Raw genomic sequence first — 14636 nt, forward strand, 5'->3', positions numbered from 1 at the left:
AAAAAGATTTACGCCACTTTTCTTATAATTCATTTTCCCGAGTTCTAATTTAACTTATTCCATGGTATTTTATCTCGTTAGAGAAATTTGCTTGTTTTGTAATTTTTAATAGAATTGTATAATTAATCCATATATACGGATATATATATATATATATCAGTTTACATATTTATTCAACATTTCATTTTTTTTTTTTTTTTTCCTCACTTGTATATAAGATTATGCCTTCTCATGGCAACTAAAACATGAATAAATATATACATGGGGCCGTTTAAATGCGAAACGTAAAAAAAATTACTATATAACTCAATAAACATAATTCAGCTTAAGGAAAAGAAGCATGTTTAAAAACTATTAACGAAAAGCTTTGGGCATGCGAAGATTGTAAATAGCATTGGTATCAATTCAAGTTATTGATACTTATATATATATATATACATATATAACTTACAAAAGCTTATATAATATATGCATACTTACGAACATATATAAATATACAAGAAGCTAACCATTCAGCAATTTTCAAAAAAAATAATTCATAGCAATGGAACTTTCATATGCTTGGGAAGACCAAACGAATGGGGAATGAATTCCAAAAAGAAAAAAAAAAAAAAAAGAAAAAACTGTTTTTTTTTTTAATAATAATAATATATTTTTATTTTATATACCATAAAAAAAAAAAAAAAAAAAAAAAAAGAATTCTCATTTGACTTTATCCAAGCCATACAAGATTACGATTTAAGTGTTTTTCCTTTTTAAAAGATTATGAAATTATTTCACTTAAAGATTTACAGGGGAAAAAGAAAATTAAGTTAAAAACAACATAAACTGAACACTGGGAAAGAAGAAGAACATAGCAGTAGCACACATTTGTAAAATAAATTCAAGAAGAAACAGAATAAAACTATATATTGAGAAACAGCAATAACGTAAAGTTTGAACGAAGGAACATGTTATTGTGACGAATGAAATACATATAAATGAGCTCATATACACGGGGGCACATATATAAAGTCCATACATATGCATAGATACATTCCCATATGTAGCAATGTCCATGTGTAGCATTACATTTGTTTCTCATTATATATATACGTGCTAATATGTGTGTGCGAAATTTTTCCATTAGGTGCTAAATAACTTATAAATGTTAAAAAGTGAAATGCCTAAAGCAAAATTTATGAGAATCATTTGAAGAAATTGCAAAGTTTTTTTTTTTTTTTTTTTTTTTTTTTTTTTTTTTTTTTTTTTTTTCATTTTCGCCCTCGCATGTTTTGTCTTTAAAGAGGAAACTTTATTTGAAAAAACGAATTATATAGGGAGATAAATCCAGCATATTTCATTTGTATGTATGCATATATATGTATGTGTGTGTATCACCTATTTAAGATGTAACAGATGATTAACGGAAACAGAAAACAACAACAACAACTTACAATATAATAATAAATACATATTCTTGTTTGATCCGAGACTGATGGCAGGAACTTTTATATTTTTTGTTTCACAACTAGTCCCTTTAAGATAGATACATATCATCATATTCTTGGGCATATACATACCTAACTACGTACGCTTATGATCATATACGTGTGAATTTACATACTATCTTGCATGTGTTTTTAAATTCATTGAAAACATTCATACTACTCCTGCACATAGAACAACATTTGTTAGTGTTATAAAGTTAAAAAAAAAAAAAAAAAGAACATCCAAATGAGTTAGCTGTATATGTGAACGTCTTTTAAGGTGCATGATGTTCTTTAAATTTTAACATATGCATACACACGAATGTTCACATGCTTGAAAATTTCTCCAATTTGCTTAAATTATCATGTATATTTACATAGACATAATAATATGCCTTAGTTTTTTGCTATTATGCTACATTGAACACCTGTCACAAAGGGAGGTGTATTTTTTTGCGTATCTAAAATATTTTTAAGGATGCCCCTTTTTTTTTTTTAATTTAATTTTCATTATGAACCTTATTAATTACATAAAAAAGAAGAAAAGAAAAAACAGGTTAAGTTTTTTACACAAGCTGCTTTTTTTTTTTTTTTTTTTTCTTTGCTTTTTCATGGACAAAAGTTTGTACGTTTTGTAAACAGAACAAGACAAAAGTAAACCCATAAGAATTTACGCTTAAACGAAAAAAAGCTAAAAACATTGAAATGTAAAAAAGTAAAAATAAAATACAGTTAAATAAAATCAAACAGAATAACGCATGTCAAATACATCATTAATCAGTTCAATGACATGGAACATATTTCTAATGAATTGGACTCTAACAGAATTTCACCTAATAAACGGAAAAAATATACTCGCATAAAAAATGCTAAAACGAATTTAAATAATTTGAAAGTAAATGAAACCACTAATGTGGCATCTGCACCACTCACTTCTGTTCAAAGAGAAAAAAACAAGCTTGATGGTAAAGATGAAACAACAGAGAGTAAAATAAAAAAACATAAGCTAAAAAAGGCTAACATGTTAAATGCAGAAAATGAGACACAAACAGTGATTTTCGACAAGGAAAATAGTGAAACCACTGGAGATTTAAAGAATAAACAAAACGGAAAGAAAATGGTAAAGCAAGCAAATAAAGATAAAAAGGAAGATTCAGATAAAAAAGATAAAACTGAGGGGGCAGATACAAATGCCGAAACAGAGGCAGAAAAAAAAGAAAAATTGAAAGAAGCACGAAAAATCAGAAAGGAGTTAAAAGAAAAGAAAAACAACCCTATAAACATTAGTATCGACACTATACAAGAACAAATTGATAATATTTACAAAGAACCAACAAAAGACACAAAACAAATAATTTTAGAACTAAAGAATACTCTAAATATTGTGGACACTTCCAATGGAATTAAAAAAATTGATGGATTGAATATTCATGAAATAAAAACACTAGACTCATGGTACTTTGCAAATAAGCTAAAAATTATCCCTTGCCTATTTGAAGATAAACCGATAAATGTGAATTTGCTGAATTCGTTGTATTGTATGGAACCGTCTTTTAGAAATAAAAAAGGGAAAATAATCATTTATTTAAAATTTGTGAAAAAGAAATATGAAAAATCATTAAAGAGAGGTAGTCAGGGCAAAGGACAGGAAAGTGATGAGGACAACAGTGATCAGAAAGATGGAGACAAAGGTGCAAAGAAATACGAAAGCCTAGACAAAAACAAAGGCAGACTTGAGCATTGCAGAGACAAAATTATGAGCATTTTATATAACAATTGTGAAAATTTAAAAGAAAAGGAGTATATGAAAAATATAATTGAATTTATGAAGAATGAAAACAGTTTTATCAACTTGAAGTATTATTTTGATTTTCTATTAAATTCTTCCATTGATATGTATGATGTATTCCTAGAGGAAGATGGACTTTTATGCATTAAGCTCATTTTACAAAACATAGCTAAGAAGAAGCGCATGAAAAAATGTACCATTTTGCTAACCCATATGTTAAATTTATTAAAGAAATTAAATATCACTTTGGATCATTTAAGAGATACCTTAATCGGGATTCCAATTAATTTTATCTCGAGAAATAAGGTAGATGAAAAGAATGATTTCAACTACACAACTGATAATGAGAATGTTAGAAACATGGCCAAGCAGCTAATAAACGAATGGAAGCTTATCCGAGATAAGGCCTTAAATGACAGGGACAAAAATAAGGGCATTAAATCGATGCAAGACGAAAGTAGGACCCAAATGGAGGGGAATATTTCATCCAGAGATTATATGAACAGTAAAATGGACATCTCGTCAGATATTAAGAGCAAAGTGGAAACCCCAGGTGATGCATACAAGAAAGTGGACACCTCAGCAGATATTAAAAGCAAGGTAGAGACCCCAGATGATGTTAACAGCAAGGTAGAGACCCCAGATGATGTTAACAGCAAGGTAGAGACCCCAGATGATGTTAACAGCAAGGTAAAGACCCCAGATGATGTTAACAGCAAAGTAGACACCTCAGAGCATACAGATACTCAAACTCTTCAAATGAAAAGTAAAACAATGGATTGTCGTCCTAAGGACAAACTTTATGATGACGTGAACGATAATGGCGTTAAAAAAAGCAAATCTCTGAACCTTAAAGTAGATGACAAAAAAAGTAAAATGGATTTAAAAGATGAGAAGGGAGGCAAGAGCTTTTCACATTTAGAGCAGAAAAATACAATAAATTTTTCTAAAGTTAAGGATAAAATAAAATCAGAAAAATCAAAAGAAAACAAAAACATTATGCTAGAAATAATAGATACTTTAAATGAAGAATATGAGAAGAAAAAAAAAAGACATCAAGAGTATAAAAAGGCAAAAATAGAAGGAAAAATAAAAAAATATAGTGCTTTAAAAAATACATCAGAAAGTAGCAAAAATGAAAAACTCATCAACGATATAGCGAATATTTCCAAATCCCATTTGGATAATACATTAATTAAAAAAATGAACTTGAGAGATTTGCCTCCCCCACCTCCACCTCCTATTTCAATTCTTCCTCCATTTCACCATGATCGTATAAATAAGAAATTTCCAGAAAACAAAAACAGCACGATGAACAATTATAATTTGAATAATACAATGAAACAAAATGTTAATATGATGAATAATGACATGAATTATTTAAAAAATAAAAGTGGCATTTCTTATGTTCCATCTGGTAGCAGTAATCAGATCCATGATGAAAAGTATAGAGAAGTAAACAATTATAAAGTTCAACCAAAAGAAAAAAAACTACTGGGAAATAATTTTAATCGAATGAAAGATGAAACCTTTGGTAAATTTCACAACAAAAAAAGAAGAAACATGTCACCAAGGGACAGTAACCCAGATGGCTCTTCCTATCAACATATGACCAAATGGGGAGAACATCCAACCGAGAATCCTATACACGATTATCCATATAAGGGTAAAAAGAGTAGTGGTAGTAAAACTGTTCAGTTTGTTGATGAAGATCCAACAGTGTATTCATATGATGCTCCTAGATTGAATAGAAACAAAGAAAAGGAAATCAAAAACCAAATGAGTGATATCAACAATTCAATTAAAGACCCATTTGAATACTATTGTGGTAATAACTACAACGAAAGAGATATAAACCAGAGAGAAATTCATAATTTGACAAATAGAGAAGGAAATAATCATAAAATGGCAAATAATAATAACACCACATCATTTTATACCAGTGATAACAATACTGCTAACAGCATTGATAATCGAAAAGAAGAGGATACCCTTTTGAGTACTTTCAAAAACTCGTTTATGAACATGTTGAACTTTAAAAATATACCCCAAGAAGGGGACAAAATGGTGGAAAGCACAATGGAAAAAAAATTATCAGTGCACGCTAGTTCCATTTTAAATGACAATGCAAACACCCCCTTAAGCGTACTTAACCAAAATTTGCTAAAAGGCAGTGGAAATCATACGGAAGAACGAAGCCTCAACAAACTGAGTGATGCCAATTTTGATTTATACAGTCGACAAAATAACAACAACAATAATAATAGTAATAGCAATAATAGCAATATTAGAAATGATAATAACAACCGAGATGATGATAAATTTGCGAGTTCATCAAGTGGTGACAATGCTGCACATATAAAAGAAAAGCTAAACAGTGCATTGAACGAAATATTTAAAAATTATAAACATTTTGAAAATGTAAAAATAAATTATCAAGTTGCTATAAAAGGAAACCATTATCCCCCTAAAATGTATGAAGATAGCGAAATGCTAAAAAATGATGTAATTATCAAATTTAATTATAACAATTTAGAAAAAGTTCCCATATATTTAATATATAATGATATATCAAATGTGTCACCAAATATATACAAACCTAAAATGATAAATATTAATAATAACTCATCAAATCTTATGCCCAAGGAATTTAACATGTTACCATTACCTCAGTTATTTACACCGCCTAATTTAAATGATCTCAAATTACCACCTATTATTCCAATAATACCTACTCTTCCTTCATCTCAAAACATTATCCCTCCAATTATATTCCCCTACAATTCCGGCCCATTTAATGAACAACTTGATAGCATGAACAATCTTCCCTACAACCAAATGAAAAGTAGTACCATGGAAGACAAAATCGATGATGGCAAGTTGTACAAATCATTTGACGAATTTCTAAACATTTTTGATGTGGACTTTCGGAATATTCTTCTCAAAAATACAGATGTAAGAGAGAAATAAAAAATTTATGCAACCGTTATAGAGCGAGCTAAATAGATATCCTTCTAATGTTGGACTTCGTGAATGATTCTTTAAAAACACAAAATATTGATTCCCCTACCACAACGCACCAGCACACGAACAGAAAGCTATTGCATTCCATTCACTAAAACACGACAAGTGTACCCTTTACATCGTTCACACAAACATATGCTTTTCCTCTCCTTGTTTTTCTTCCCAATTTTACTTTTTTTTTTTTTTTTTTTTCAGCTGGCTAAATTACTCATGAGCAAACCTGATGTAGTGAAGAAGATGCTGAAGGGCCCTAAGTACATTAATGTAAGATTTTCACACACATACAACACACCCCTCGTACCTGATTAGGTTCTTATTTTAGATATGTGTACCTATTGAGCACGCAAACACGCAGCATTCAACATGTATGTAGCTATATTTTTTTTGGATGTTTCTTCCTTTTTCGCTTTTCTTTTTTCAGGAGGCTTTGTGTTCCTTGGAAGAGGAGCTGAAAAGTTGGAATAGATCCTCCAACTAAGTTTTGCAGAAGGGAAGGTTTATATCTCCTTGTAAAAATTACATATATATGCATCCATCAAGCAAACAATTTTTTGTTAATAACTTCACATACATTTTTACAAAGCCACATTTTACTATAAACCCCATATTCAACACCTCACTTATCTTCCCTCACTACACACACAATATATTATATATATATGCATACGCATATACCTTTTAAATGTTCCTATTTTAACATCCATCTAGATATGTTATGTTTACAAAAAAAAAAAAAATAATAATAATAAAATAAAAGAAACACTTCTTCATTTATTACCCACGGTCTTTAATTCTTTCTTTTTTTTGTAATTAAGTATATACGTCAACGTATCACCTTTTTCCCAACTTTTCCGTATGGAAATCATGATACTAACAATGTAACCAACTTGAATTTTTCAAGCGTTTGGCACATACATTCTTAATTTCGTATATCCCCCATATTGTGATACTCTCCTCCCTTATGCTTCACTTCTATCTCTAAACAGAGTTTCATAATTTGATTCAAATAAACACCACAAATTAAAAAGTTTTATAAAAAAAAATGTATAAACACATAAGCACATAAATACGTAAATATATAAATACATAAATACATACAAAATGGAAAACTTTTATAAAATACTTTTGTTTCTAAATTGTGCATGTGCACTGGTTTTAGACAGTACTATTCTATTTTTCCGCTTGCATACTACTCAAAGGAAATGTATGAAACGAAATTCGCCCCGATTAGGCCAAAGGGCGTGACAACTTGTAAGCATTTTACAGACAAAAAAAAAAAAAAAAAAAAAAACCTTGTTAACATTTCATAATGCACACATATATGTGTGCATGTCACAATATATGCCTAATGTACATTTGCTTCAGCATCAGCATATGTAAAATACATAAAATTGGGCTATTTTTTACTCTTCGTTTTTTCTACCATTTGTGGTATATAACTTCTCCCTCCCCTTAGGCTTCAAAAGGGTATGAAAAAAATATACGCCATCCATGCACATATTTGTGCGCGATATTTGTTCGTTCTACACAAATCTGAATTAATTATAGCTTTTCTTCATACAGTTGATGGAATTTTTTGTTCAACATAGTAGAAAATTCTCAGTTGTCCTCAGAACTCATCACTGCCAGTTATCCAAAAATAAATCGCGATGTGTCACCCACCACCCTCTTCATTCCCACATTTTCTCTTCTATTTCATGAGCTTCCCTCACTTCTGGATTGTACAGATTTGGTAATTTCTTTTGCATGATCATCTTCACCCGATTTAGAATCAGCAGGTGGGATATCATCTTCATTATTGATGTCTATTATATCACTGTTATTTAAAAAATCAGTATCTTCCATTTTTTCAAAATTGTTATGATCAGGGTCAATTAAATTGTCCTGATTGTTTTCCAATTCATTTGCTTTATTACGAATTCCTGGTCGTTTATTCTTGGATGATTTATTCGCCCCTTTTTTTCTTCCTGTGTCATTTTGTTTGATTTGACTTGATTCTTCCTTTTTCTGGGTAGTACTAAAAGAATTAATCATGTTAAAATTTTGAATGTCCTTTTCCATATCATCATTAAATTGTTTAACAAAAATATCTTCTACTTTTTCGTAACCTATTTCATTTATTTCTTCAATAATATTTAAATCTATTAATTTTTTTACAGTATTATAATTTTTCGTACTGGTCACAGTTTTTATTTTGTCAAATATGGATTCACATTTAACAGCTTGTTCATAATTTGGAAAATATTCGGGATTTTCATCAGGTGTTAATAAAAGAACGGGGGAATTTGAATACATTTTATTTAAATGTTCCTTCCATTTTGACAAGATTGATGGAAGTAAAGATGGCTTATATGCTCTTGCAAAAAAAGCAGCGTACGTAAAATTATTGTTATTTAGAAGGATATCAACACATTTATTTATTTTATGCAATAAAAAAAAACATATAAAAGCTATATTAAATTTTTGCTTATTCAAGCACATCATTCCTAATTCTTCCAATCCTATTTTATCACCTAAAGTTGATAAAATAATTAGGAGAGAAGAAAAGTCATTCGTTTTTTTATAACAATAAATAGCCATCGGTATATCATTATACACCAGTGCCGTATCCCCTAATCCTTTATATTTATTGTAAATAAATGAATTGTTTTCTTTCTGTTCTATATCTTTTATTATATCTACACATAACTGTAATTTTCCTATCGATAAGGCAAGTTCAAATTTTTTCTCCAAATCAGTACATATATTTAGTGCTTCATTTTTATAACCCATTTTTTCTAAAAAGAGACTTAATTTGTTGTATAAAGATTCGGGTATATTTTTTAGTACTACATCGGCAGAAGCTAAATCTTTATTCATTATATATTTCTGATATTGCAAATAAGTGATTGGTAAAAAGAAACTGTAGAAATTATAATTCTTATCCAGTAAAAATATTCTGTCATATTCATGTACATAACCACAAATATACAAATATTTATCTATGTAGGCATATATATCAATAAATTTCTTTGTATATATATACAATCTTAAATTTTTAGAAACATATAAAAAGCTATCATATATCCATATTCCGCTCTCTATTGATTCATTAATTTCACTTTCTAATTCAAAACTGTTTTCTTCATCTTCACCAAGATGTTTATTATTAGTTTCCCTAGGGTCATTACCACCAGCAGAAGAACTACCAAGAGCTCCTGCTGCTTCTGCTGAGGAAATAATCTTTCCATCAATCAATGTACTACTTTTTCCCCCTTCGACATTTAGATAACTTAAAATATAAACAGTATCTTCTGTGGTTAGAGCTACATACGTCCCTGCCTCATTCCAGTATACATTTTTTACGTTAATATCAATTTTTCTTACCTTACTGTAATCATACCAATCATAAAAACATATAAAATTGTTTGATTTAACTCCTAATAAATGTCCACCAAATATCTGTAGAACTGTATAAGGTGTTTGAAATGAATGAAAAGATGTAAAATCTTTGTATATGCTAATTTTATTTCCTTCTTCTTTTATTGCATAATCACCATTATGTGCCCATACAAAAAAAGCACTTTTTCCATATGCTTTATTTCTTAACACTTGAGATGTGTAAATATTAAATTCATGATGACCACTTACACAGATGAACCTTCCACTTGGATGAAATGAAACATTAGTTGGGTAGAAATCACAATTTCCTAACTCTTTTTTGTTTACTTTGTATACATCCCCATCATTATAATCATCATTGTCCGTAACATTCAACAAATTGATAATAAAAATATCTGTGTTTTTTATATAAATTATCTTATTTTTAAATATAGTAAATATTGGTTTGTCGGATCCTATTTGAATAACTACTAACCCTTCATCATAACCTATACATAAATCATTTTTTGTTTTCTTTACACATAAAGACCAACATCTATCCATATTATAATTTAAAGTACTTTCCAATTTATACATTGAACTATTCCATATTTTCACATTACAATCCTCTGATGAAGACAATATAATTGGCAAATTACTATGATATATCAAACAGGATACATTTTGTGTATGTCCACTTAATATTTGTATACACTGTTTCGTATGATAATCCCATATACGTATAGTTTTATCATCACTTCCACTTATTATGTACGATGTTTCGCCACTACATGAATAGTCAATACAATTTACTCCTTTTGTATGACCTGTTAAGGTAAAATGTGGTTTCGAAACAACAGGTGTATTATTTTGTACGCCCCATATTTTTATTGTTTTATCTAAAGATGCTGATGCAAATATGTAAGTATCCTTAGGATTAAATTTACACATCATTACATAATGAATATGATTTTCAAAAGAACATAATTTTTCGAAATTATTTTCATAATCATATAATTTTATAGTCATATCATCTGAACTTGTCAATACGTATGGTAACGTCTGATGTACTTCTATATATCTTATATAATCTGTATGGTCTTCAAAGGATCTTATTTTCTCAAATGTATTATAGTTAAAAACCCTTAAGGTCATATCATCACCCGCACATAAAATCCATTGTTTTTTTTCAATAAATTTTGCACATCTTAAGGGAAATGCAGATACTTCGATATTTTTAATCGTGTTCTGATTTGCATAATCAAAAATTATTAACTTCCCACTGTACAGCGCGGCCAGTATCCATGTCTCCGTTTCATGAATGTCAACGCATTTTACTTTACCAATTCGAGAGTTTAACTTCTTTTTTATATCTAGGTTCAGAGGCATATTATGACTATGGGAGGATACTGCTTATCTTTCTGATTTGTTATAACAGAATATTCGTTAACTATGTTATTTCTCTTTCTTTATCTGTTCTAGCTTCTATAAAAATACGAAATTAATGAAACAGAATAGGCCACAGTACCAGACGGTCAAGAAAAAATAGTGTAAATTTATTCTTAATCCAAATGTTGTCTTTTGAAAGCGACATATGCCCTTATAGTGTAGGATTACGAATAAACGGCCATACACACAATCGAATTATGGAATATTCATTTGAGAATTATGCTTCACACTATTGCTATAACAATAAGGAAGGTAAATAATAAGTATGAAAGCAAAAAAAAAAAAAGAAAAAAAAAAAAAAAATCCATCAAAAACAGAAAAGAATATTTCCCCAGTTGTAACTGTTTCTTATGTTTGGGCATAATTTTTTTTCCTTCTTTTCAAATTATTTAATTACATACTTTCGTGCATGAAAAATGCAAAATAAGAAGAGAAGAAATAAATTGGAATAATATAACAGTGGAACAACCAACATACTATATCGAATGGTCATAAGCTTTTCATAAATAGCATATGCGTTGGGGATTATGTAATAACAATTAGATCGTGCAAATTTTTTCATGCAGTTTTTTTACTTATCTCTTCGCTGAAAATTTTATGTCAGGCAAAAAAGTAAGTAATGATGCGAAAAATCCATACATCAAGAAGAGATGAATCAAATTTTTGTAAAATATATTTTTTCTTCTCGTTATATGTGCAATTAATCCCTGGATTTGGTTGCTATATCGTATGACCTATTAAACATAAAAAAGCACAAGTAATTCATGCCTTATACGTACATACCTCCGCATGTACATTCATTCAGGAGGGCGCAATGTGCATATGTTTATATATATATATATATATATGCGATGTTTCATTTTTCGTATAAGCTAAAAGCATTCCATCCATATTGCAAAAATGAAACATACTTGGAAATTGTGCTAAAAAAAAGGGAAGTAAAACTGGGTGTTACCAAATCATTGTATATGTTTTGCAAAATAGCCAAGCACATTTGTCATTTTTTAAGTATTATTCATTTGCCTCATTTTTTTTTTTTTTTTTTTTTTTTATTAAATAGTGTAGTTTAACTTTTTCCCATTTTTTTTTTTTTTAACAAGATACATTTGCACGTATATTACATATATATATGTATTATGTATGCATTTCGTATGTATATATGCAGTATGAATGGATTATGTGCATTTATATATGTCCCCTGATTTGTCACACCTTGAAGTGGGGAGAGGCAAAATACACGTTCTTATAACCTGGGTACGCGACACCTTTTGTGGAATTTACTCTGTGTGACTTTTTTTTTATAGTACCATAATACAGACTTAACAGGCTTTTCCACTATACAGATTATCAAGAAGGTTTTTTCTTTTTTTTTTTTTTTTTTTTTTGGTATATTTTCAACAGATTCGCGGCAAAATCAGAATCATACTTGTCATGTTACTACACACACATGAATGTTTCCATAACCTATATAGAGCTTTTTGAACTGTTCATTTATTTTATTCTATTCTTAACTCGAGCATATGCTGACCTCATGATAAGGATTATTTTAAAAGTTAAAAGAAAACAAACCATTGATTATCCAGCAATACAATATGTAGAGAGAAAAAAAAAAAAAAAAAAAAGTAGAAATATCATGATATCAAACAAGGGGTGTGTGAAACTCTTTTGTGAAATATAAAAAAAAGTGTTAAAAAGTTTTCATGTGACACTTTATAAATGGTGTTATCATTTTTTTCAATTTTTCATTCTTCTATGTTCACCATTTACCTAAAAACATATTCTTATTATGAAGTCTGTGAAATTATTCATATGTAATAATTACTTTACACAGTGGAAAAAGAGTTGATTCATACATCCTGGATGTATATATACATAATCTCTAGATTTTGAAGAACCCATATATTACATACTTTTGTTTATATGTTCATATTTTTTACACTTATAAAATACATCACCTCTTTTGTAAATCCCATTATAGCAGCTAGAAATGAAATTCCGTTTTAACTTTTAATGAAAAGTAACTTATTGAAGGATCAACAGAAAGTACATATAACTGTACTATAATGAACATAGAACTAAAAAAGTAAACAAATTTGAAAAAACACAGTAGTATATGAACAGGTGTAAAATCTCTCTTTTTTTTTTTTTTTTTTTTTTTCCTCTTTTTTGTGTCATTCCCTTTTATCTTCTTAATATTACAAAGAAATTTGTTTCAACAAAAGTAAGGTAATATATTTCGAATAACTATATTCGTTGAAAGAACAAGACCTCAAAAATTTTTTGTGATTTTTATTTTTCCACCTAATTCAAGGGCATTGAGTTGGCCTCCTTGGAAAGGAAACGAAAAAGAACACAAAGATAAATATATGTCTTGGATGTACATTTTATATATGTATATTATACTTTTTTTTTTTTTTTTTTTTTTTTTTTTTTTCTCTTTTACAATTATTGACTACTTTGTAAAGGTGTGAATGTACATATACATTGGTTCCAATATAACTTTTTATATCATTTTCTCGGGCTTCCCTATGATTTTAATCAAATACATTTTGCTACCATAAATATCCCTGTTTAACACCTTATCAAATTTTTAAGGAACACTCTAAGGAATAATTGTGTTCAAAAAGGAAAAAAGTTTAACTTCAAGTTTAAAAGTAAAAATATGTTATAAGTTTTTATTTTATTTTATTTTTTTTGCGAAAAATATTGCATAAAATTTGATCCAATTACCGTCATTTTGTTTTACCCCTTGCATTTGAGTAAAAAATAAGAAATCATTTTTTCCTTATGGAAATATACACAAGCCATTCGTGTAATTATTGGTTGATGACTAATGACAAACTGTTAATCAATACCTAAGTGGCACAGCTCAGAACTGAAACATATTTCATTTCACTGTCATGGAAAAAACGAATACATTACACCTTCAAAATGAATTTTTCATTGCCCCCGTTATTACGCTCAACGAATTGAAATAAAATGAAGAAATGAAGCACATTTCCCAGTGATCAAGCACCATGGGAAAAAAAAGAACCACACATTCGTATGCATTTATATATATATGTATACATGTGTACATACAAAATTCTAATGTGATTTTTTCTTCATTTTCATCTTCATTTTCTTCTTCTTTTTATGAGAAAAAACTTGGCTTAATTTTTAACGGGTTTTGCTTGAAAGCGTTTTAAATCCACACTCCACATTTTTGCGTATTCACATGTTACAGATACCTACACAGTTAAGTGTAGATATAAGAACAAATGGAAAAAGAACAAGAAACACAAAATTATACAAATTTTGTCCATTTAAGGAGCGTAATTTTTCTCTATTTGCGCTTTTACTTCTTACAAAGAGGGCTTTTTTTTACCACCTGTGTATTATACCCTTGCGCTTTCTTATATTTGTATTAATAAATATAGATGATACACTCAAATTTCAGGAAAGAACGGTGGGACGGAGAGAAATATTGTCGAATTTCCCTACAATGTGCACGATTACACATATGTGCATAATTTTATATGCATAAAATGATAAACGAACCCAGT

General features: G+C 28.9%; 2 protein-coding genes across 2 annotated transcripts; one reads left to right on the plus strand and one right to left on the minus strand.

Moving 5' to 3' along the window:
• Window positions 1–2259: 2259 nt before the first annotated feature.
• PGO_070370 (hypothetical protein, conserved) lies at window positions 2260–6760 on the plus strand (the record flags this gene model as incomplete). Its single annotated transcript, XM_028686910.1, has 3 exons — window positions 2260–6213; window positions 6478–6546; window positions 6704–6760. The coding sequence occupies 3 exons, from the start codon at window positions 2260–2262 to the stop codon at window positions 6758–6760; spliced, it is 4080 nt and encodes a 1359-aa protein (XP_028542711.1).
• A 1217-nt stretch (window positions 6761–7977) lies between these two features.
• On the minus strand, window positions 7978–11031 carry PGO_070380 (coatomer complex beta subunit; the record flags this gene model as incomplete). Its single annotated transcript, XM_028686911.1, has 1 exon — window positions 7978–11031. One exon carries the CDS (start codon window positions 11029–11031, stop codon window positions 7978–7980), a length of 3054 nt encoding a protein of 1017 aa, XP_028542712.1.
• Between the last annotated feature and the right edge of the window lie 3605 nt (window positions 11032–14636).

Source organism: Plasmodium gonderi (genome assembly GCF_002157705.1).
Source record: "Plasmodium gonderi DNA, contig: Chr07, whole genome shotgun sequence".
NCBI classification, from domain to species: domain Eukaryota; phylum Apicomplexa; class Aconoidasida; order Haemosporida; family Plasmodiidae; genus Plasmodium; species Plasmodium gonderi.